The 22981-nt window shown below is 40.1% G+C and overlaps 1 protein-coding gene across 1 annotated transcript in view; it reads left to right on the forward strand.

Annotated features, from left to right (window-relative positions):
• Positions 1 to 22981, forward strand: part of uvrag (UV radiation resistance associated gene) — a 115972-nt gene that overhangs the window by 19444 nt on the left and 73547 nt on the right. The window contains exons 7-9 of the mRNA XM_015039206.1: positions 3948 to 4053; positions 10623 to 10749; positions 19555 to 19639. Of these exons, the coding sequence (XP_014894692.1) occupies positions 3948 to 4053; positions 10623 to 10749; positions 19555 to 19639 (318 nt within the window). The remainder of the gene's footprint in view (positions 1 to 3947; positions 4054 to 10622; positions 10750 to 19554; positions 19640 to 22981) is intronic.

Here is a 22981-nt window from a genome sequence, read left to right on the forward strand (position 1 = left end):
CTCCAGATAGATCAGAAAGTAGGTCATGCTGCCAGTGTCATTTTGAGGTTAAACATATGTCATAACAAGTTCTGAATATTCATCAGTGCAGAGTAGGGTTGTCACGATACTAAGAACTATACTCTATAATTTGATACCATGACAACATTTTTTCAGGCACATTTTTTTTTCATACTTTAGGGCAAAAAAATTCTACTTCACCCAACATAGTACTTGCAGAACTATCCTCTATCCTCAAATGGACCAGGGGCCATTATTACTATTAAATATTATGAGAAAATAAAAAAAAAAGTTCTCTTTCTCTCTGTCCTTTTAATCTTCAGAGTTTTTCTTCTCACACCATTTTCTCTTGTTAATCTTTTCAAGCCAGAGGACACATTTATATTTTCATCCTCCTTCCCGGTCCTGATTTTCCAAACCACAGGTGCTGTACCATAACCCGGAAACCCTCACAAATATATATTAAACAAACCATCTTGACCGAACAGGTCTTTTTTTTTTTTTCTTGTTATTGATAATTGGTACCGTTTGTTATTCAAATGCTTATTTTACAATATCTTAAAAGCCAGATCAACAATTTTAATGTTGCTTCTTAGCAAGCAAAATTAGGAGATTTTAGAAGTAGAACTTCATTGTTGCAGTAACTCGTTCCTTGATGAAAAGATTGAATAAAGTTGTTTGATGTGTATCAGGAATCAAAAGGTTGAACCTTAGCCATAGCGTCCTGATGATCTGTGGCACAGCTGCAGCGTGCCTCCCTACAAAGGAAAAGTTGTGAAGGCTCATGAATTAGCATCTTCTGTACAGCACCCCTACTGCAAAGGGCTTTCCCTCTGTGGGTGCTCAGTTCCCTGCACCGGTCTTCATGCTGGATAGCAATGGGCCGGCGTTAGGCCAAGACCTGGAGGGGTGGGGGGAACTAAGAGGGCGGACATGCGTGAAAAGTGGAGGAGAGATAACAACCTTAACCTGAAGGAATGGGGCCATATCTGATTCTCTTGTCACAATCACCCAAACAAACGAAGCTGTCAAAGCAGATCCACTTCGATATGCCGGGGATCTACCTCTGCATGCCATCACCGTCACTTCAAGCAGATTTAAAACCTGGGTTGAAAATCTACAGTGATTTTTGTTTGTTTGTTTTTCTTGAATAACGACTTCAGCCTGGGTTAAATTGTCATTCAAGTAATCTTTTTGCTAGGTTGGTTGCCAGTGTGGGTCAATAATATCCAGAGATTACTCTGTGAATTTCATAACAACAAAGCCCCCCAGGATTAGTAAAATGACCCAGCTACATTGTGGGCTCATTTAAAGAAAGAGCCTCTTAAACTAAATCCACTCGAGGGGAAAATTCTTGTGCGCTGAAAGTAAGGACGTACCGAGAGAGAGGCCTCTCATCCCCCTGATGGCCAGACCACAAGCCTTGCCTGTAATTCAGTTTCCAGTGTGAAGGTTTTGTCTTTAGTATCCACTTCAAAACAGATATTAAAATTTATGGTTAAAAATGACACAACCCATTATCATCATATTCTTTGATATAGAAATCTGACTAGTTTTCTTGCTTTCGGGCAAAAAGATGACCGACGTTGTTTCTGTTTGCTAAATGCCACGGAATACATTTGATTTTTAAAAATTTTAACCTTCAAATTTTGATGTTTGCAGACAATTCCTTGGCATCTGTTAGAATCGACCTTTGAACTGTATGGCTTCGGTCAAATGTTTTGGGTTTCCTCCCAAAAGCCTCTCGCAGCACTTTGCTGGAGTTCTGCCCCGGTCCTTTTGAAAGAACTCGTGTAACTGAGTCAAGTTTTGTAGGCCGGCTCGATCACACACGCCTTTTCAAATCTCACCAGAAATGTTTTCAATATTTGAGACTCCGATCAGGGCTTTGTGATGCCCCTTTCAAAACATTGACTTTGTTATTCTCAGCCTCTTTGAAAATGATGTTTTGGGTCATTGCCCATTTTCGAAGCTTTAATTTCCTGGTTGATTGCTTGAGTTGTTCCTTCGGTTTCCTGCATATTTTTCCATTGTGATGCCGTCTGTTTTATGAAATGCACCAGTTCTTCTCTCAGCAAAATGACCAGTAACATCTGTCATCATAAAGCTACTTCAAAGCTGGGATGTTGTCAGACTTGCAAGCTTCAACCTTTCTTCAATTCATTTAGTAGAAATGGATTTCTACATTGGTCGGTGTTACCAAATGCTGTAATGTCAGTTTCGTTAGACCCCACGGCATGTCCCCAAAATATAGACCATGTCACTGAGTGTTTTTGCAAAGTGTGACATGGCTTTTTATGTTCCATTTTGCATTATGAATTTTTACTCACTGAGCCACCCTTTAGTTTACATCAGTACAAGACTCATTTCACTTTGTGTCATGACTCTCCCTTACCAGTTTTTGGCATCATCTTCGCAAAATCTTTTGCTCTGGTGTAATATTTTGCATCAAACAATTATGGAGATCCATGGTTCTCTTTCTGATATGTTGGGTAATTTATTAAGATTGCTTCATGGGGAAGGAGTGAATTGTCTGACATCTAAAGTTGCTTAAAAATGGGTCAACATTTGTGGTTTTGATCTGACAAAATGTGACGAAGTTCAAGTGATCAGAATTCCTTTACAAGACACTGTAAGTATCATCTGTAGACTAAAGGTGCATTCACACCTGCCATGCTTAGTCTGCTTTAATCAAACTCTAGTCCGTTTGTCTCGACTCTCCGGCTCGTTAAGGGAGGTGAGAATATGCAATCAAACTCTGATCCAGATGAAAGAAGCTGACGCTTGAAAGAGACGGAAAAAAAAAGAACCCTAATTCGGCACATCTGTTGTTCTGTCCCGAGTTTCTGCTTTATGCACAGTTTCAGCACCTGCTGAACTGCAATAAAATATATCCAGCCATAATTGCTATATCACTGGTTTCTGTTTGTCATGTGATCCGTTCACCATATTTGAAGTGTTGGCACTTCTACTTGGAAACTTTACATATAGACAGTTTCGTGGCGAAAACCTGTTTTTGGTTTGTTGTTATTGGCGCCTCCAGCAACCACAAGAAAAAGGAAGTGTGCAGTAGTAAAAACAAAAGAACTGCCACCATCTCTGTGCAGCGCCATATGGATAGCACTGACACATCCACTTGGAATGAGGTCATCTAACTTCAGCCTGACACTTTTATTGATACTTGTCAGTTTCCCTTTCTCAGTTTCTGCTCTTCAGCTCATTCCCACCATGGGAGAATTTTGCCTCTTGATGAGTTCGGTCCCACGGGTTTTGCTGAGCGGGCTTCGTCTCTACTTTGATGGCCTTTGGATCTGAAGCAAGCATTCTGAAACGTTAGCTCCTTGTGATTGATGGTTATAATAATGTGTTTGCCTGTCATTTGTGTACTGATGTTGCAGTTTCCTATTCCAGTGATGACAGCGACATGGAATTTGGAAATCGCTGTGGCTTTAGCTAATTAGGGGTTTGTCTTTGCTTTACCGGGACTGATGGGTTTAGGCCTGCTGGACAGTGTTTAGGCTGAAGGAAGGCCAGATCTGTGGTGATTGAACGTCGTGGGCATCTGTGCTGCAAGTTGAACTGGTCGATCTGGGATTTGGAGTGAACTCCGTGTTGTTTTTGCTCATTATTTAATGTCAAAACGTTTCATTAACCTCTGCAGGAAAACAAAACAAAAGAAACAAAGAGGGATAACAAACACTGCACAATCATGGTTCCTCACATGGGAGCAATCATGGTTCTTACTGTGTCATGTAAACAGTCACAATAAAGATCCAAACCGAGCTTGAATTTATTTGCAGTTCTTCTCGTAAATAACCATTTTTATTCATCTAATCAGTTTAATGACCTCTTAGCGGTCCTGTTCCAAGTTAGGGGTGTCCTGGTGGTCCAATGTGTTTGAATTATGCTGCTAATGGTGACTTTGTCTTCTGCTTCCCCTCTGGCAGGCTTCACACAGCACAGAGAGCCATCAAGCAGACCCAAGTGACAGTTCAGAGGTCCGGCAAGGAGATTGAGGAAAAACTAAGAACAACTGCGGCTTGCACTGAGCGGGTGAGCCGGTCTTCCAGAACCTTTTAGTCCCCATTAAATACTCAATGTGTGTCAGCAACTTGTTGCCTTAATACAAGTAAATGTGTTTGGATTTGAATATTATGGAAAAGTGACGATATAAAGAGGATTTTTTTTAATTAAAATCTTTGAGAACATGTTCATAAATTTTTGGAATTCCTTGACTTGCCATTACCTTGTTTTGTGTAAGAGCTGACGCATAATAAGAAATAGGAACAGCATTTAAATTATTTTGTGTGAACATTGAGGAACTGGCAATCAGCATGGCTAGAATTACCAAATTAACAGTCCCCATTTAAATGTCTTGGGAATCTAGAGCCTTATCCTCACTTTGAGGTTCCCAAAACGCTACACAATCCAGCCGTCCTGTGAGAGACAGAAGTTTGAAGCGAGGAAACATTAAAAAAAAGAAATTTTGTATTTTGTCCTTTCTTGCTGTGATCTGCTAAAAGAGTTTTTCCGATTCTCACTCACGTGCAATCGGTTAGACATGTCTTTGCTATTTTAATTATTGCTGAGTTTTATTTAAAAACAAACCAATCTTCTAAGGCTCTAGTCAATGCCCTGCGCTGGATTTCAGTGTTGTAAAATTTCCTGATTCAGGGTAGAATGCGCCAACATTATCTTCCTGCCTGTTTAGCACAGTTACATACAGAATCTATTCAACATCTAAGTCAGTTTGCTGCCTCACCGATATGCACCACTGCTGCAGCATTTACACAACTGTGATTCAAATATGGCAGCAGTTGCAGCAGGACTAACATTATTTAATATCATGCAACACCGTTCTAATGCTCCATCTGTGTTAAAGAAGAATCGTCCACTCGAAATTCAAAGTTGAAGGTGAAACTGGCAGCATGACCTATGTTCTATATAAGTCTTCTAATGATTATTTGGCTCTCTGTGGCTTTCAGAAAGTTGACAACATTAAATGGTTTGAAATCCATCGTCCCTTTTTGGTTTTTCTTTAACCCCAACAGCACAAAGCAGCAGTAGTTGTTGTGATCAACAGCTAGTGATCCATGAAAATCCACCTTTTCCTCAGAGTTTCCCTTTTACCATCGGGGCGGAGATTTGTTTTAAAAAGCAACAGATTTAAAATGTATTTTCACCTGCTCTTGCCGCCCCTTTTAAATATTTCTTGAGTGTTTTCTCAAGTGTGTCAGTATTTGTGCTTGCATACTTGCATCTATTCTGTGATGTATTTATTGTTAATGAGGATATTCTCTTCTTGCAGTAACCCATAATGCCCCCTAGGGGCATTATAGAGAACTTGAGCTTAACCTTGGAATGGGTGTAAACAATATTCTTACGGCAGATATAAATTTCATGAGCAGATTTGCTTGTTTTCAGTAACATTCATTGTTTTTCACTTCATATGTTTATCAATTTTATCGATGGTTGAAAATGTATATAAAGATTAGCTGCTAATTCAAATATGACATGGGTCAAGCACCAATTAATACTATACTGTGTTTGCTGCGATTAGGAAACTACGCCAGCTAGTTCCTCTCATAACAAGCATCAACAGTCTGCCATGACAAGTACTTAGATTTTGTGATTTTTATTTTTTTTACCACCCAAAGTATGGGATGGAATTGTGTGCTAAAGATACAAAGTGAGAGGTCATTATAGCCTCAAGGCAGCTTCACAGTGTTTTCATGGATAAACTACAAAGTGGATAAAGAGTAATATCACACTGCCTGACTGATAAAGCCCTGAATCAGATCCCCTATTTATGTTTCCTCCTCCTGTCATAACCCTGGCTATGATCCACAGAAAAATCAAGAAAACATGTTTAGCATTTTTGGAATTGGCAGCCGCACAGCTGTGAAAACAAAGCACCAAATCCAGCTTTGAATTTACGTAAATTCTGTGCTAAGATTTCTGATCCAGTCCCATGTATTGGCACTGCTGGTAAATGGGTTTTCAAAGCTTTTCTATGAGCAGAATAATTTTAGACAAATACAAATGCTACAATTTGATTTCGGTTCATAAATGTGGGCAAAAATACAAGTAATCATTTCCAAACTCCCAGTGGCACACTTACTGGCGTCTGTATGCATCATGTTTTGTACAGGACAGTATTCAAAGAAAACCTCTGTTGCAAAGAGGAATAAAGGTCAGAGAAACGTGGAGCGAAGAACTTCCCTTTAGCAGGAAGGAACCTCCATCAGAACCTGGGTGATCGCCAAGTTATGCCCGACTTGGTGCTTGAGGGGGGGAGGAACACAAAAAAGCAAACAGAAGAGGCATAGGTACCTTCAGTGCTGGACACTGGCAGCTAATTACAAACAAAGCTGTGCTAACCCTGAAGCACTAATCATAAACATTAGTTTTGCTAACACTAAAGCACTAAACCAACACTGCATTTAGCCACAGCTAATGCTAAGGGGCTAACCTTAATTCGGATTGCATCTGCCCTTGAAGGACTACAACCGAGAACCAATTTAATTTTTACTTTTTTTTTCACTTTCGAGCTTAAAGAACAACCAAATTAGTATGTTAGAAATTATTTGGATAACTTTAGGGGAGGCTAAGTGCACTAAGATTAAATTATTTTTTTTTAATTTTCATTTTTTCATTTAGCGTTTTTGCTAAATGAAAATTAGCCCTGCTATTAGCGCATCAGACGTACGATTGGGTACTTCTATGTTAAAATAAAGGTGTAAAGAGGTTATAGCAGTGAAAGCATCTTAAGGGGAGAGACAAATCTGCTAGACAGATTAGCTTTGAGCTATAGCTGAATTATCTAAAGGATAAAATCGGTATGCAGTTAATGACGATGCCAGACGCTGAATTTATAACGTAAAGTATTAACAAAAATAAATAAACTCAATTCAAGTAAGTGATTCTGAAGTGATTGCTGGAGGCACCAATAATAGATTTGGGGATTTTTGTTTCAAAAGTACTGCAATTAAAGATGCATTTAGTTCAAGGCCTTTTAATGCACATCTTTACCACAGTTCTCAGTATTTTGCTGGTCATGCCTTTACGTACCCTTTATGCTGAACTGATTTTCGACAGCTGGGGGGGTTTTCATGTCCATCGTTGGAGTCGAATCTGTGAGAATTTATTCGCTGCTGCACATATACTAAAACTTAAAGGGTTTTAGAGCAGCTGTTACAGCTGTTGCTTTCCCTTGTGTTCTTTTGATATACTTCTCTTCTTTTGTGTTCTGTTTCCCAGACCCTCACCTTGACTATGCAAACTGCCCTCCTAGCTTCAGCCTTCCCACAAAAATGTTAAGCCTCCATCCTCTTTGGTACAAAGGATCTCCTACGAAAACCTGTCTCTGATATTTCTTCCATATTAAAACATTCCTCAAGACTTTTTTCAGTGCCCAAAATCAGCAAATAAATCACACAATCCCTGTATTCTAGTTCTCTGTTAAAAGCCTTGTAGAGTGGAGTGAGCGGGGCATTGTCGGACTCTTCTGAGGGTTTTTGCCTTTTCAGAGCTTTGTATCAGCCCCATGCACATTATATTGAGCCTGGATCAAGGGAGGGCAAAGTGGCCCTTTCACCCTCTCACCCACACTCTGTCATTAATCTGCTGGGTTCTAACATGCCCCCCACGCTCACTGCTTATTTACTCAGCTGACCCACTGCTGTTTGATGTTCAGTAGGAGGCAGACGGGCCCTGGGATGCACGCACACACACACACACACACACACACACACACACGCACACACACACACACATGCCTGTGACCCGCTTGTCAACTCCCTGCTCAGTGAAAGTGTAGGAGGTTCAAGGTTCGTGCCAAAGCCAGAGGTGGCTAGCATGCGAGTGCCACGGTCGCCAAGCACCCAGGACATGGAGGTTCTATCAGTCGTCTTGCTGTTTTCTCTTCGAGGCCCTCAGCGATTTGCCAGAAGAGTCCATATCTCTGTTCCACCTAGATCCACGCAGCGATCGCTATCTGATTGTTTGCGTGTGTGAGATGTCACAGTCCCGCCTTGCTGGGCGTGCGCTACAGGATCAAAGACGAGCTCGGTCCCTGCCAGGTCCTCCTTCGTCCTGCTTGAACGCTTTTTATCCAACAACTCATACAACAATTGATTTTGCTCTTATGAAGGTGCCGGGCGTAACTTTTATTTAAAAAAAAAATGTATATATATATATATATTCTTTACATATTTAAGGATAATCTTAAATAGACTGATCTCCTCCGCCTCCTCCCTGAGCTGCTATCGCCATCTGATGCTCAGCTCCCGACCACAAACAGACTAATCAGAACCAGAAGGAAGGTCTTGGCGCTGTCAGTCACCCTCGTGTACTCTATCCTCAATGTGCTAATGGCAGAGAAACAACTCACCCTTGCAGGAAAATCTGTTGTTATTGAAGGTCATGCTAACTAGCCTGAGCATGCTGCAGCATAGCAGACAGTAAAAGGGGTGATGAGAAGTGCCACACAGAGGGTGATTGACAGACCCTCCTCCTGTCTCCTATTTATTTATTTTTGTTTACTTGTCTTCACAGATAATCTGTCATATTGTCATGACATACTGACAGTTCCAACAAATGTGTTATTCATTTTTTTAAGTTGCATACTGCAGCTTTAAATCTTAGTTCTTTTATGGAGCAGTTCTGACTTAATATTTTTCATTTACTGCCAACTGTTGTGTGCGTGTTTGCATGTGGCTGTGTGTGTGTGTGTGTCTGCGTGTGTGTGTGTGTGTGTGTGTTTTCCACATCTGGATCCTTCTGTCCATTCAGCTGTTCCTTTTTAGTTAGTTAGCGCTCTTCAAGACACATGCATAGACACATGAAGGAGGCACACCCTACAGAGAGCACATGATGTTGACTAATGACTCGGATGCTTGTGCTAGTCAGGGAACATTGTGTGAGAAATGCTAGAGTTCTGTTTGAATGGATTTTATGGCATTTTATTAGACTCCTTCAAAGCTGTCTATTCTTCTTTCCCCTCTTGTACATTAGATATTTCTGCATCCTTCGGCCTCGATACTTCCCTGTGGATAGTTTCCACTTCCTCTGCTGCCACTCCAAACACATTCCTCCAAGTGATGAAACACTGATAGTGCCACCGTCTGCATCAGTTTAAAAACACGCCTCGTGTTTACACCTGCTTGACTTGACATCTCGTCAGGTTGAGGGGAAACCAGGGAAGCCAACATAGAAAAGCTTTGGAGCTCTGCACTTATCCTGATTCAAGGTGGAAATTAACAGCTAGATCTCGCTAATCACCAGTGGGTAAATTTGGGAGGATTGTTGAGGATTTTATATTTTAACAGAATACTAGAGGGGAAATGTATATCTGCAGTTTTGTCAACTCTTAAGGTTTGCCCGCTGAAAACTTTCTCTTTAAAATGAATATGACAGAAACATTTAGGTTTGCAAAGATGCAATAAGCTCTATAGTGGGAGAGCTTCTCTGGGTGATCTGCCTGCAGTGATGAGGTATAAAGAAGAGCCAGTCAGATGTTCAATTTTAACAATTAAAAAACAATTTTTTTTGCTACATTTATGTTTTAAAACTAACAATGGTTTGGAATCTTTTGGATGTTTTTGTGCTGCATTTTAAAAAAACAAAAAACCAAAAAAAAAAAAAACCGAGAAGCTCATTTTCTGTATGTCCTGAAATGTATAACTATTGAATTGTACTTTGTTTTTACTATTACTGTATTTATTTGTGATGAGATAATTTCATGACATTAGGAAGAGTCATATCAGGTAATTAATCAATTAGGGGTGCTCCAATTTATCGATGATCGGCCGATTTTATCCACCAATCTTATCTAACCTGGCAAAGTCTAAAAATCAACCACTGTCCTCTAATCTTCCGTGAGAAAGGTCTGATTGATAGACATACCCATCAGGACGTTTACAGTTAGCAGTAGTCACCCCACTGTTGACCGTTCAGCAACTTTCCTGCTATATTGAACAACATTTTGGCCAAATTTGAAATCGGCATGTAATGCTTTTTAAAAGATCGGTAATCGGCCAGAAAACTGCAGTTGATCGGCCAGTCAATCGGTGCACCCCTAACTTTCAGGTTAGTTCAGATTAAATTGTATTCAGCTTGAAATCAGTCACTATACTCAAAACACGAATTCTCACATGTCTTTCCAAAATCAAAGCTTGACCTCAGGCCTCAAACACTCGCCTCTTATCAGCTGTTTGAATATCAAAAGCCAGAACTTAGCACCACTTGACTTGCAGCCAGGCTTTCCCACGATGGGGGCTCATTACTGACAGGTTTCACCATGCTGATCTCAGAGCTCAGTGAGGTGTTTTCAAGAGTCAGATCACTCTCTCTCTTTTTTTTCTTTTTTCCCCCTCCTCTGTCATTAGTTGTTGACACTGGATTTTATGTCATTAAACAAAGGCCTCGTCTTTGAGGACAGGTATTAAGTCAGCGAGACGTGGGATAAGGCAACAAAAACAGAGCGTGTTTCTGGAAAACCTTTTAGGAATTTTAGGATTTCTACGAAACGCAATAAACTTCACACCTTGCTGTGGCCACATGACAGACGTTTTCACTCAAAGTCTTTCTTTGTGTGTTCTCTGTTTGTTGTCTTTGTGCAGAAGAAGGAGCGGGAGTGCATGCAGCTGCGCATAGCTGTGCTCTGCAGCGAGCTGCAGCGGCAGAAGAAGGCGCTTGGCAGGGAAATAGACGTTCGGCAGAAGGAGAGCGCACATCTACAGAAGAAAGGTAAATCGAATTGGAGGAGACCAGGACCACATTGTATTCAGTTCAGTTTTAAAACGGAGCGCAAGGTTACAGGAGCAAAGACTTTAACTATGTAAATGTCTAATAAATCCCCCAAATATTAGCAACTTCAGCTCTGAATCTACCAGCTGGGTTTCTGGTGAACTCGCACACGTTTTTCCATTTCTCATTCTGCTAGGCAATACGAAATCCCAGCGCATCATTTCACTTTTTCCCCTGCAACAACGGCTTACCCAGCTTTGCGAACCATCCATTGGTGCGCTCGCTGTGTTTGCTGTTTTAACCCCATGACACTGCTAAAGCTAAGACAGACACACAAGTAGTGGAAGAAATGAAAAGAGCTTCTGCAACTCATTTACTTGCCTCAAGTGGTGTTGTATTACTCAAATGCTTAATACACTTGTGTAAGACGACTTATTATTATGGTAAAAACATGTGCAACTAATTCCAACCTAAGTCCCCATCTTTTTCACTATTTTCCACAAAAGGCCCAGCAGCAGCTACTGAAGAGGACAGGAAAAGAGGAAAATGGAACGTAATTTGGATGTAAAATTTTTTTTTTAAAATAATTAATGTAATAATAATAATAATAATAATAACAATAAAAGAATCTAGTCCCTATAGTTTTTCAAATCAGGCGAAAACTTTACTTGCGTCAATATTCTTTTCCCTCGAGCTTTTTCACATTGTTTTACATTCCTTTTTAATAGTTTTAATTTTAATTGTAATTTTAACTTTAATACAGTCTATTGACATTTAAAGTCGGAGACCAACAATAGCTGCGTTTCCATTATCCACAAAATGCAGAAAAGTCTGGCGCTGTGACCATTTCGTAAAAACTCCAGAGCTGTTTTTCTTTCTACGTCTTCAAGAAAATGTTGAATGTTGTCAAGTAGGAACTGCGCCTGGAAGGCAGCCCTCGGTACCCCAAGGCGTTTTGCACGGCTGAACGGTTTCTATGGGAGATTAAATGATTTTATCAAACATACATGAAAGAATCAAGGTAACACTCTAGGTATGTTTTCGATGAGGGAATAACATGATGTAAAAGTTTATTTTAAATAATGATCCCCCTTTTCGGTCTACTCCACCCACCTTCAGTTTCTTCACTGAATGGAAAATCAAGCAAAACACTGAAACAAACTCACACATTTTATGTTTCAGCGAGACTTTGGTGCACCAGCTTTATCGATCTCATGTTGTCTTCCATCTGCTCTAGATATACAAGAAGCAGTGTGTATATAGTTTTCTGACGGTACATGTCGTCCTCCTCTGATGTCAGATTGCCTTTTGGTCAAAGACCAGAGCAACTTACTGGGCCAACCAGAGCTAATTAGCATGAAGCTCACCTATACAAACGCATGCAGTCACATTAAGGGACAACCTTCAGGCTGATTCAGAGAAAATGTTTCCTTTGTGCTTGAACTTCTTAAAAATGACCCTCTGGCACCACTTTGTCTGCAGCTGAAAGAACTTGCAGCTCTTTCAGACTGGACAGGTGCTAGAAATAGAAAAGGTATTCGGGGATGAATTGGCTTCTTGTTGCTGAATAGGACTGTGCTGGATTTCTTTTTGTTGTTGTTTATTCCCCACCTGAAATAGACAAGACAAATGCTATTTAGCAGTGCTGTTTTAGTTCCTTTTTTGGAGTTTGTTGTTTAACTCTTCTAATCATCTCAAATGCATTACCCTGTTTCATGTCTTGGAGAAACATGTTTTTATTATAAAGCTATTAGTTTTGGAGAAAGGTGTTCACAGTGCTTCATGGAGCTGCTGAAGTTGTTTTCATCTGATGTCTTTTGCTTTGGAGACGCTCAATTTTTGTTTAAGGTAGTTAAGATTTTGTCTTTAAGTTTAATTTGACTTATTAAAAAGCACAGAAACCAATAAAGCAAAATGACTGAATTGCACAGTCATTTTGCAATTCAGTACTAATTGCAGAAAAGCAGTCAGTACTTTTAAAACTGCAACTTTCTATGTTTTTTATTTTTTATTTAATTTTTTTATTTTTTAGCAAAATATATAAAAAAAAGGTTATTTCAGCTTTCTCATTAGTTTAGTGGCCATCAGTGGAACACAGTGGATAAATGAATAGTAGGTAATTCAGTTTGATGTGATGGTAACATCAGAGTGTGGGAACATGCAGACTGAAGTCCACACTTGTGTCTAAGCAGACCACAGCATTCCCAGCACCCAGGATTCAGTACCTGCTTAACGTGATCCCAGTCAGACTGAGCAGCCAACTGGCAGCACAGAGATGCTCTGCTCACTCAGACACAAACAGGAATGCGCCAGAGAAATTGTACTTTTAAGGCCAGAGTAGAAAGCTGTTCAAAGTTGACCACAACCACATACTCGAGTGTATTTATAGAAATGCTTAGTGAAAGACGGCTGCATAATTGCAAAGTGCGAGTGCACAGGTGCGTAGCTGAAATCTGAAAAAGGTGTGGTGTGAAAATGTTTCCAGCATCTCTGATTTGGTACTGTGTTTAGCCTCCTTTCACTACGCCATTAGATATGCTGTGAATCCTTGCAACTGTTTACGCCGACTCTCAACCTGGTCAGCTTGGTGTCGCGTACAGAATAGTTTGATGTGAACCCTGTTTCCTGCTGAGCAGTTTACTAACACGCGGTTGTAAAACTGTACCTTCGGGCCAATGTGTTCGGTGGACATTCGCTTTGAGTCTGCATTGAATATTTGTGGACGTCCACAGAGTGACGTACGCCCGAGTATGTGGGGAACTCTGTCATGAAACGGTTAAGACATTTTTTTAAGGATTGCTTTTGGCCCGAGTTGCCTTTATTTGACGGAGGGGATTGTGACATCGGGGGAAGACGTTTGAGAAAGTTCAATGAGACTCAAATTTGTGACGGCCTAATGCATGGAGGCATAAGTCCTGCGTTGAGGACTTGGGCTTCCATACATGAGTCGCGCTTTGCCTCTAGGTCACCACTGCTGCTGGTTAAAGCACTCTTGATGTGAATTAAAAGCTATAAAGATAGAGCCAACTGTTCGGGGCCAAAATGTTGCTGACTTGAACTCCAAAGTCTAAATCTCCCTCCTGGCCTTTAGGATGTCTTAAAACTGCCAAATCCAAGAAAGCCCAATTTGCAGCTAGCATAATTTCAGGGATCTGTTGCTAATGTCTTGGTGTGTTGCCACATAACACCACAAAGTCTTACGGAGACCCTATTTTTAAAGCTTTGTTGGTGAACTCTGTGCTCCTACTCAATATTAAGCAGGTGGTTTTAATATTAGGGCTATTAGGTGTTTGTGTTGATTGGATTAGTAGCATATGTTTAATGTATAGGATATTTTACACATTTGTTGGATCCAGCAAACCTCAAAAGGGTTATTGACAGTTTACCAGTGTGTGTACACACACTGCTATGCAGTACGTCCTCTTAGCGGTTGCCGTAACAACTACTAATCTCTAGTTGTTTTTTTACTCCTCTGTCCTCGCTGTTCTGCTTTTCATCTGTACCTGGTCACGTGGTCTCGCTGCCTCTCTCACTCTCATATGGTCCTGTAACAGATCGCCTTTGTCAGCCATTTTTCTCCGACAAAACTAATAGTTTAGATCATTCTGACAAAGATGGAGGCACAACAGGTGTGGGTTTGCGCTAGTATATGACGTTGAGAGAAAAATGTCCACCTTTTCCCTACAGTAATTATTAGAATGTCACTATAGTATCCGTCTGAATCATCCTGACGACAGAATCCAATCCAGTTGTATTTATAAATCACTTACACGACAATGGAAAATACTTTAAAGAGCAACAGGGACGACGAGTAGCTGTAGCACCGTTTCAGCTACAGTTATGGGTGAGATTACACTAAGAATGTGCAAAAAGCTCACACAATAACTCTACTTTAGGTTTTCCACATACCCTAGAATTGGCAGGGTGTGGGTACCACCACCACGGACTTTTCCTCCTCTTCTTAAAGCTGCAAGCTAACAGTAAAAGCAGTTATTTCCCCAGTCAGAGAGGAATCCCTTTGGCTCTGCTGAGGTCACGCTCTTGTCACAATTTCCTCCTGTCTATTTTCCAGCTCTCCATCGCAAGCGGGCGACATAAATCAGGCCTGTGAGCAGCATTTATTGTACTTAGCAGCGGTGGTTATTCTCACGGTCTGCAGCGCCGCAGCTAGGTTTCCTGACCAATAAATGTCAGTAATTGACTTTCCTAAGTGAAGAACAGAATTTGGCGAAAGTATTTTGTGGCGTGGTATGTGTCACCTCAGACAGAAGGTCTCATATTGAAGCCATCACCATCAGAGCTCCTTTTGCAGAAGCTCGGTTTTACGCGTAGACTTTTACCAGCTGGCTGTCAGAAAATAATAATACTCTGCTTATTGGCTCAATGCTTCACTTACTTATGCTTCTTTTTTAAATTTTCCCCCAGTCACCCTAATCTGCATGTTAAAATGTTAGTCATAAAATAGCAGAACTGGTGACCCTGTCCTTACAAATAAATCGGTCATTTATTGCAGCACCTAAATCTTACACTAAAGTAAAATTCCATGTTAGGAAATAATTGTTTTATACGATTTCTATTACTAAAATGTCTACTACAGGTATGCCTAAGCTGCATCCCTTAAGAATAAATTTAACTAAAGCGTTAGTGTCTGGGAGCCGTTGATTAATATTCAATGACTTTGTGTTTCTGATATATAAATGTAATGCGTCACAGAAGACGACTTATTTTGTTTTATTTGTCATCTGGGAATGAATTATAATCATATTCTTAAGTTACTTGTGATGAGGCCTGGAGTAATTCTTGTCAAGACCCACTTGATTCATCCTACACTGTAACATCGGGTTCTGGAGTAATCTAATAATTAAAAAGTAGTAAATTCTAGTTTAATAATGTAACAAAGCATCATTAAAATGACATAAATGAACACATTTTGTGATAGTTTCTGCAATAACGTTGCATTTTGCGCTGATTATTACAAAACACAAATGTCTCTAGAAAAGTCAAAAATCCCTATGTCTTCATGCTCCATCTTTCTACAATCGGACTGAGCAAAAACAGCAAATTTAGCCTTTTCGTCATTTTATAAACTGAGGAGAAAGGAGGCTTATGATAACACTAAACTACAGTTTCTCAAATTAAAGATCCCTTTGTGAGATCACGCTACTGCAGTAAAAGATGGATTTGTTTTAAGGGTTTGTACCTGTCTTAACCAGGCTGGTGTTGTAACTTTACAAATATGTATCTGAATGCTTACTTCTGTCTTACTCATTTCAGTCAGTGCATTGAGTTAATGTCCACTTGTGTCAAATACAAACACATTTTAAAATTCAGTCATTGACATTGGGGGGTCATTTCCTCATAACATTGCGACACTGCAATGCGATTAGAGGTCACAGATCATTGAAGACCCTCTCATGCTTTGATGCTTTGCAGGAAGTGGACACTAACACTCTGAATAATATCAGATTAATCAGGTTGGAACAATTGGAGTGATTTTTGTTTGTAGTTCGGGGTTTTATCTTCCGCTTTTTTTTTTTTTTTTTTTTGGTCAGTTGCCGTTCTTCACAGCTTCTGTGCCAAATAAAACAAGGAAGAATTGTGCCCTAAAGTGTTTAACCTGAGGCTGAAATTTCCACCATTAGGTTACATATAAACATTTTCAGCTGCTCCCTCTTCCCCTGCTTCATAGTTTAGTACAATGCAGTCTTTGTCAGCTTGATATGAGCCTTTATGGCGAAACGGCCAAACTCTGCAGAATGTCTTGAAGAGTTTTATGTGGCTGTGTGGCTTCTCATCCGACTAACAGTGAACAGATTGTCCTCAGATGAGGTAAGAGATCAAGAATTGACAACTATCCTGCTGCAGTCATAAGACCAAATCTCCATGAACATAGAAGGCCTTATAAGAATGTATTTTGATCTCTTCTTCAGTTTATTCCATGTTTTGTCACTTTGCACCCACAAATTTATATTTTATGCATCTTAATGGGATTGTGTGAAATGAAGGGAGAATGTTTTTTTTTTTTTCCATTTTACAAAGAAAAACAAATCTACATTTGTATTCACTGAGTCAATATTTGGTTCAATTTGCTTTTTCTGTAATTACAGCTGTATGTCGTTTGCGATACGTCTTCAACAGCTTTGTATATCCAGAGACTTCAACTCTGTACTTATTCCTCGATTGGAAATGGCTTAAGCTCAGTCGGCTTGTATGTAAAACCATGTTGCCTTGTGTTCCTATAGATTGTCATTTGGACGGTGTGGTCAAAGAGGAAGGTTTACTTCATGCATGGCAAATTGCAGTTAGGCCACCAAGCTTAATTTTTGATTGGACCATCTACTTCCACATTTGGTGCGTCCTCTACGTATCTTCTATTTCTTCTCCTTTTCCCAACCATGCTTCAGCTTTCCTTAACTGTATCCCTCAGCTGTCTTGCTGGGTTTCTCGATCTTGATATGGTGAGACTATAAACCTCGGAGGCCTGTCTTCGGATGAACTGGGTTGCGTACAGATGCATCGCACTTTTTTTATGTTGATCTGTGACAGAAACCACAAGTAGAAGCCCTTGAAGAGTTCAGTTGTAATGTGACAAGGAGCAGGAACATTTTGACTTTAGCTGTTTTGTATGGCACTCCAGCTTCTGCACAGTGCTCGAGTCTAACCATGTATTGTTGACACCACTGCATGGTTCAACATTTCTGCTAATATTAAGCGCCTCTTAGTAGCAGAACAGATTTAAAACCCATAAGCCACGAGAACCAGACTACGTAAATAATCCCCAGAAGCACCTGGGGCTGAATTTTACAGCTGGATTTCCATCTAAATCACCCGTCTGGTGCGAGTAGGACCTCACCCTTTACTGGCTCACGTCAAAACCCAGGAAAGTTACGAGCGTTTTATAATTTTTTGATATCGCGTTCACTATAACGGCTCCAGACTTTATTGTAGCCAATATTTTATAGCTTTATGCGGTGATATATTGAGAAACAAACAGCCAGAGCGAAGCATATGTGCTTCCATGGCTTCCGCTGCGGACCGTCTGTCTGCATCACACCGCTGTGCAAACTGGAACAGGTTAGAGACATGAAAGGATCGGGAGATTGATGGACAGACCAGATAGGGTCCAGCCGGGCATTACATGAAAGAGGCAGAGTGATACAGACCTCTGTCGTTCGTGTTAAAGTATGTTTTCATGTCATCACTCAGAACAGAGGGATGGCCTGTCTGATCTCTGTCTGATGCTATCTGCCCTGGCAGCTAATCTGATTGAGATGTTTCCTAGAACCTCTGTTTTCCCCATCAGTCTCTCACCTTCCACCCTTATGGTCCCTGTGGGGAAAAGCCTGCATGTAAGTGGAAGTATCTGATAACAAGCAGCTCCTGTGGATCCATCTGATGACATGTGGTCTGACTATCTTAATTGCTCCGAACTTACTTTTCCCGAGCCAGCTGCAATAAGAGCATCTTAACAGATTGGACCGCATGCCGAATTAGGTCCTGGAAAGTCTCCTTTTGGAAACATCCGCAGCACCTTTTTAACGTGTCGACTGTAGAAAGACAGATTATCCTTTTGACTCTTCCTTTCTGGCTGCGCTGGAGCGTCGGTGCACATGTGCAGGGCTTGCTGGCCAATACTTGGGTTGCTAAGTTTGTGTTTTGTTTTTGTTTTTTTGGCTGTTGCTGAACGTAAAGTTGATTTAGCACCTCAAAAAATAACAAGTAGCATATTGCACAATAGAGGTGGGTGATATGGATATGGAATTTTATCGCAATATATTTTGTACTCTTGTGATAATGATGAATACTTATATTTTAGGTAAATGTGTGGCTATGACTGTATGATGCAGCATTAGTAGCGCCACAGACACAAATACCGTTCCCGAAAAACATTTCCATTTGAAATGGGTTTTTTTTACTGAAAGTATTTGAAGACACATGATTTTAAACTGCATTTAATTATATTTTAGAATATACTGATATTTTGTTGATGCTCTCATGAAAGAAAAAAGTGAAGGAGATATTACAAATAGCGTTTCCAGTAATACTGACGATGTTTTTTTCATATTATTTACTGAAATTTACTGAGACGACCATAAATCAAAATTGCCAAATTGTTGGCTGGTTGAGTGAATACTGTGGTAATATGGTGAATGCATCCAAAGTTCTTGTTCCGAAGTCCTAATAAACAAGTTCTTGTTTTTGCAGTAATAAGCAGAAAGGCTTGTAAACGACGCTGCTGTTTTTGACGCACCTCGACGTTAATCGGCGCTGGCTTGGTAGAGACGTGTTCTTAGCAGGCTCAGAGGTTATTACCATGTCACAAATACGACGGGAAAGCCCCGCTGAGTTTTATATGCACAATCAGAACATAAAGCAAGTTATTTTTGGCGCACAGATCTGAAAAATATTGTGTTACAACCCCGGGCTTATTATACCTCTGCGGTTTTGTGCCCCGCCGCCGCTGCAGCCTGCCTGTGTTGTAGTTGCTCCACTTCCTCCGGCTGGATCATCACCGCCTCTAATGGTGTCTTTTCAATTTGTGTTTATGTTACCCACTCTGTATTTAGAGAGTCTGACAAATCCTATAATCTCCATACATGTGTTTGTCTGGTTTTATGTGGTGTCAAAAGGAAATGGTTTGAGCGCCGATTAGAAAAACAAAAAGGCAGGCCCTTTGATCTTGCGCAAGCTCGATGGTGGAGGGAAGCCAGCACAACACGAGGCCACCTGGATTTTCAGATGCAGCGGATCGAGGCAAACAAACCTGATCATTTACATTTTTTTTTCTCTCTCTGTGTCTTTCAGAGGAAGCGTTTTCTTCTCAGCACGAAAGTCTGAAGGAGGAGAAAGAATCCCTAACAAAGTTGCAGAAGGAATGTACGGCCAAGAGGTATGTGTGAAGATGTAATTAGACATTTTTGGAGGTAGGAACAGGAGAAAGCTCTATTTATTTGTACATGTCTCTGAACTCTCAGCGTTTCTGTGTTTAAATCAAATTATGACAGGAGAACACCCCGCTCTCACTTTGCTCCTTTAAAACAAGAAGGTGTTTGTGCCGCCGCATCTTTATTTATGTTTTCTCTGCATTCCTGAAAAGCCCTTTGGCCCGTCTTTGTCCTGGCTTGCGGAGGGATGTTTGCGGTGTGTGCAGACACTGGATACCGCTTTTTGCATCTGAACAATACCTGGTGGTTCCAGGGGGCCCGAATGGGGCCGAAAGACTCAGAGGACAGGAAATTAACACAGGCACTCGCACATCTGTCTACCATCCATTATGTGGAAATATTTGTTGTTCATGTGCTTCATAGAATCTTTTCCTCTTTTGTTATTTTATTTATTTTTTTTACTTCAAGATGGAGTCTTCTGTAGGTTTTTCTGATTTTGTCTTTGGTGGATTTGATGTAGTTGCTGTAGTCTGAGCTCAAACACGTCCATTTAATGGTGCCTGGTTTACCGTAGAAGGAAAACTTCAGTAAGCACAGTTGTACTGTTACTATATATTGAGAAGAAAACTTGCTCAGATAAAATGACATGATTAAACACAGGAATAAACAAAACCGGGTCTGATTTTACATGTCTAGCTAAAACCAAATATCTACATACTCTTTAAAAAACCCCTTTTTTTTTCTCACTGTTTGACTTTGAAACAGACTCAGCTTTGTTCAGTACCAAGAACATTTTCTTTTTCAAAATTATTATTTTTTGTACACACAAGTAAAATGAGAAATTTAGCATAATTCATTCGTCTTTGGGGAAGAAAAATACTTGATAGAAAATAAATACAAGAATAAACAAACTAAACCTCTATACTTTGTGTTTCCTGGACGCTGCTGCTCCTTCTCTCCTCTTTTACATTTGCCAACTCAAAACACATCCGCACGTTTCAGTCTCAGTCTCGACAGAGTCGAAAGGCATTACAAAATAAGAGCATACTGGGAAAAAGAAACGGGCCACAACACATATATCTTTTATTTTGGACAAATACGTTTTTTTTTTTTGTTTTTTTTTTTTTTTTCCTGTGTGATCTTTTTGGATAAAAAAAATAAATAAATAATAAAATTGTGATTTAATTGCACACTCCCTGGAGTATGCAGTATAATTATTACAAATGACTGTTTGAAATACAATGTTTGGTAGCTATTATAGCTGAAGTATCAAAAATTCACAGTTTGCATGCTAACAGTATATTCAGCCTCAGATTTGATGGCGATTAAAGTTGTAAAGCACGCTAAAGCTCACACAAAGCGTTGGAATACCCGACATTGTGGTAATTACCAGTAAAATTCTGATCACTTTTTATTAAGATGGTAAAAAATAAATAAATAGAAAAATCCAAACGATTTGATTTGATCGAAACCCATGCAGTTCAAACGGTCATGCAGAGCTGATTAGCTTCTCTACAGGCTCATCCCAGGTTTCGTTAATTAGCCTGATGCTCCAACGTCCATATTGTGAATGGATGAAAATAGTTAAACTGCGCGATCGTTCAGTCCAAGTACATCAGTTTATGTTGGAGAGTCCAAAACCTGGCATCCTGAATCTGTTTCTGTCACTCTGAATCAACTTGAAATCATAATAGTTTACCTCAGCTGTGATTTGTTAAGTGCATCACTTCTAAATCATGCGCCGTCAAAGCAGATGACATGAGACTTTATTTATTCCAGAAGCATTTCTTCTAAACAGTGCATACAGACTGACGCAGGAAGTATCCAGACATAAGCTGCTGATCCAAATCTCTACTTCAAGCTTGATTCTTGTAGAGGGTTTTGCAGGTGAACCCAAGTTAATTCATACGTCTGTCACATTAAGACAGTGGTTCCCAAACCTTTTCTCCTGCCCATTCATCCATGAATGAAGACAAAACTGTGGGAACCTCCCACAGAGGTTTCCACAGTTTAAGGACCTCTGCATTAAGATTAAAAAAATATTTTCAATAAACCAAATAGCTTGCTTGTTTCACTCCAGACAATAAAACAATGTAAAATGAGTATGTTTTTTTTAAATCTAGTTTTATTTATATTTTGCTAAAAATGTTGTCAAAAACAATTTATACTTTTCTTAATAAAATTTAAAAATGCCTTGGACCTTTAATTCGGCCCAGATTTTCTTAATTTTGGGAGACGGGTAATCGGCCGATACTTGCATGTGGAATCGATCTCACCTACCTCTGCAAAGGTCTGAAAATCAGCCGTGAGAAGAAAATCAGCCGTGAGAAGAAAATCAGCCGTGAGAGGGGCAGACAATCCACTGTTGCCAACGTAGTGACTTAGTCGCTATATTTTGCAACTTTTCAGCCAAAAAAGTAAATCTGGAAATCTGGATCAACCAAAACCAGAACTGGCAGATCAGGGTTTTTTAAGGTCAGTGATCAGCCAGACAACTGCAGTTGATGCACTCCTAGTAATACTCCCAGCCAAATACTTTTGATATTTGTATAATTGAAATGGCACAAGGGTAACAGACTCAGTTGGAGGGGAAAATGTAAAGAAAAGCATCAGCATTCAAAGAATAAACACCGTTTGCTTGATGCCTCGAAACTCTTTGGGAAGAAAAAACAGCAACTAAACTTCGTTCAGTTTTTACTCGTGCAGTTTTTAGGTGCGGATCAAATGAAGTATCTGGCAGAGTTTTCTTAGTTTTCAGCCCAACATTTCCACCACTTTCATTTATATCTGAGGTATAAAGGTTTACCTGCAAATTAACTCAACAGTACAAAGTGGGAGAGAAGAAAATCTGGGGGGGGATAAAAGGATCTACTCATCACCTTTTTCTGTAGGTATTCAAAGGGACAGCTGGGCGAGTTTGCGTGCTTTAGGAAAATACTTTTAAATGAGGTGGTATGGTGGGCAGAGCCAGTTATATGAGCCAAAACCTGCTGGACACTTCAGATCAAACGTTCTTCACCCACCAGTCTATCTGCTCTCCCACTTGCACCAAAGTGTTTCTTGCTGGGAGAATAGAAATAATAAAAGATGGCTAACCACAGGCGAAGCCAGAAAGGAAATTCAAGTGAAAGGTTGGGAGCATTTATGGGAGGATGGATCACTTTCAATTACTGCTCCCCCCCCTTCCCAAATCCCTTTTCATCTTCACAAAATGATGGGGTATTACCCACACTGCTCCACCAGGATTGGTTTAAGTGTCATACTGGACACAGGGGGGAAAAAAAAAAAAAAAAAAAAAAAAAACCAAGGGAAAAAACCCCCAACAAACCCCCAACCCCCCGGCCAAC

The sequence above is a fragment of the Poecilia latipinna genome, unplaced genomic scaffold (assembly GCF_001443285.1).
Source record: "Poecilia latipinna isolate Pla-1442-1.1 unplaced genomic scaffold, P_latipinna-1.0 Scaffold465, whole genome shotgun sequence".
Lineage (NCBI taxonomy): Eukaryota > Metazoa > Chordata > Actinopteri > Cyprinodontiformes > Poeciliidae > Poecilia > Poecilia latipinna.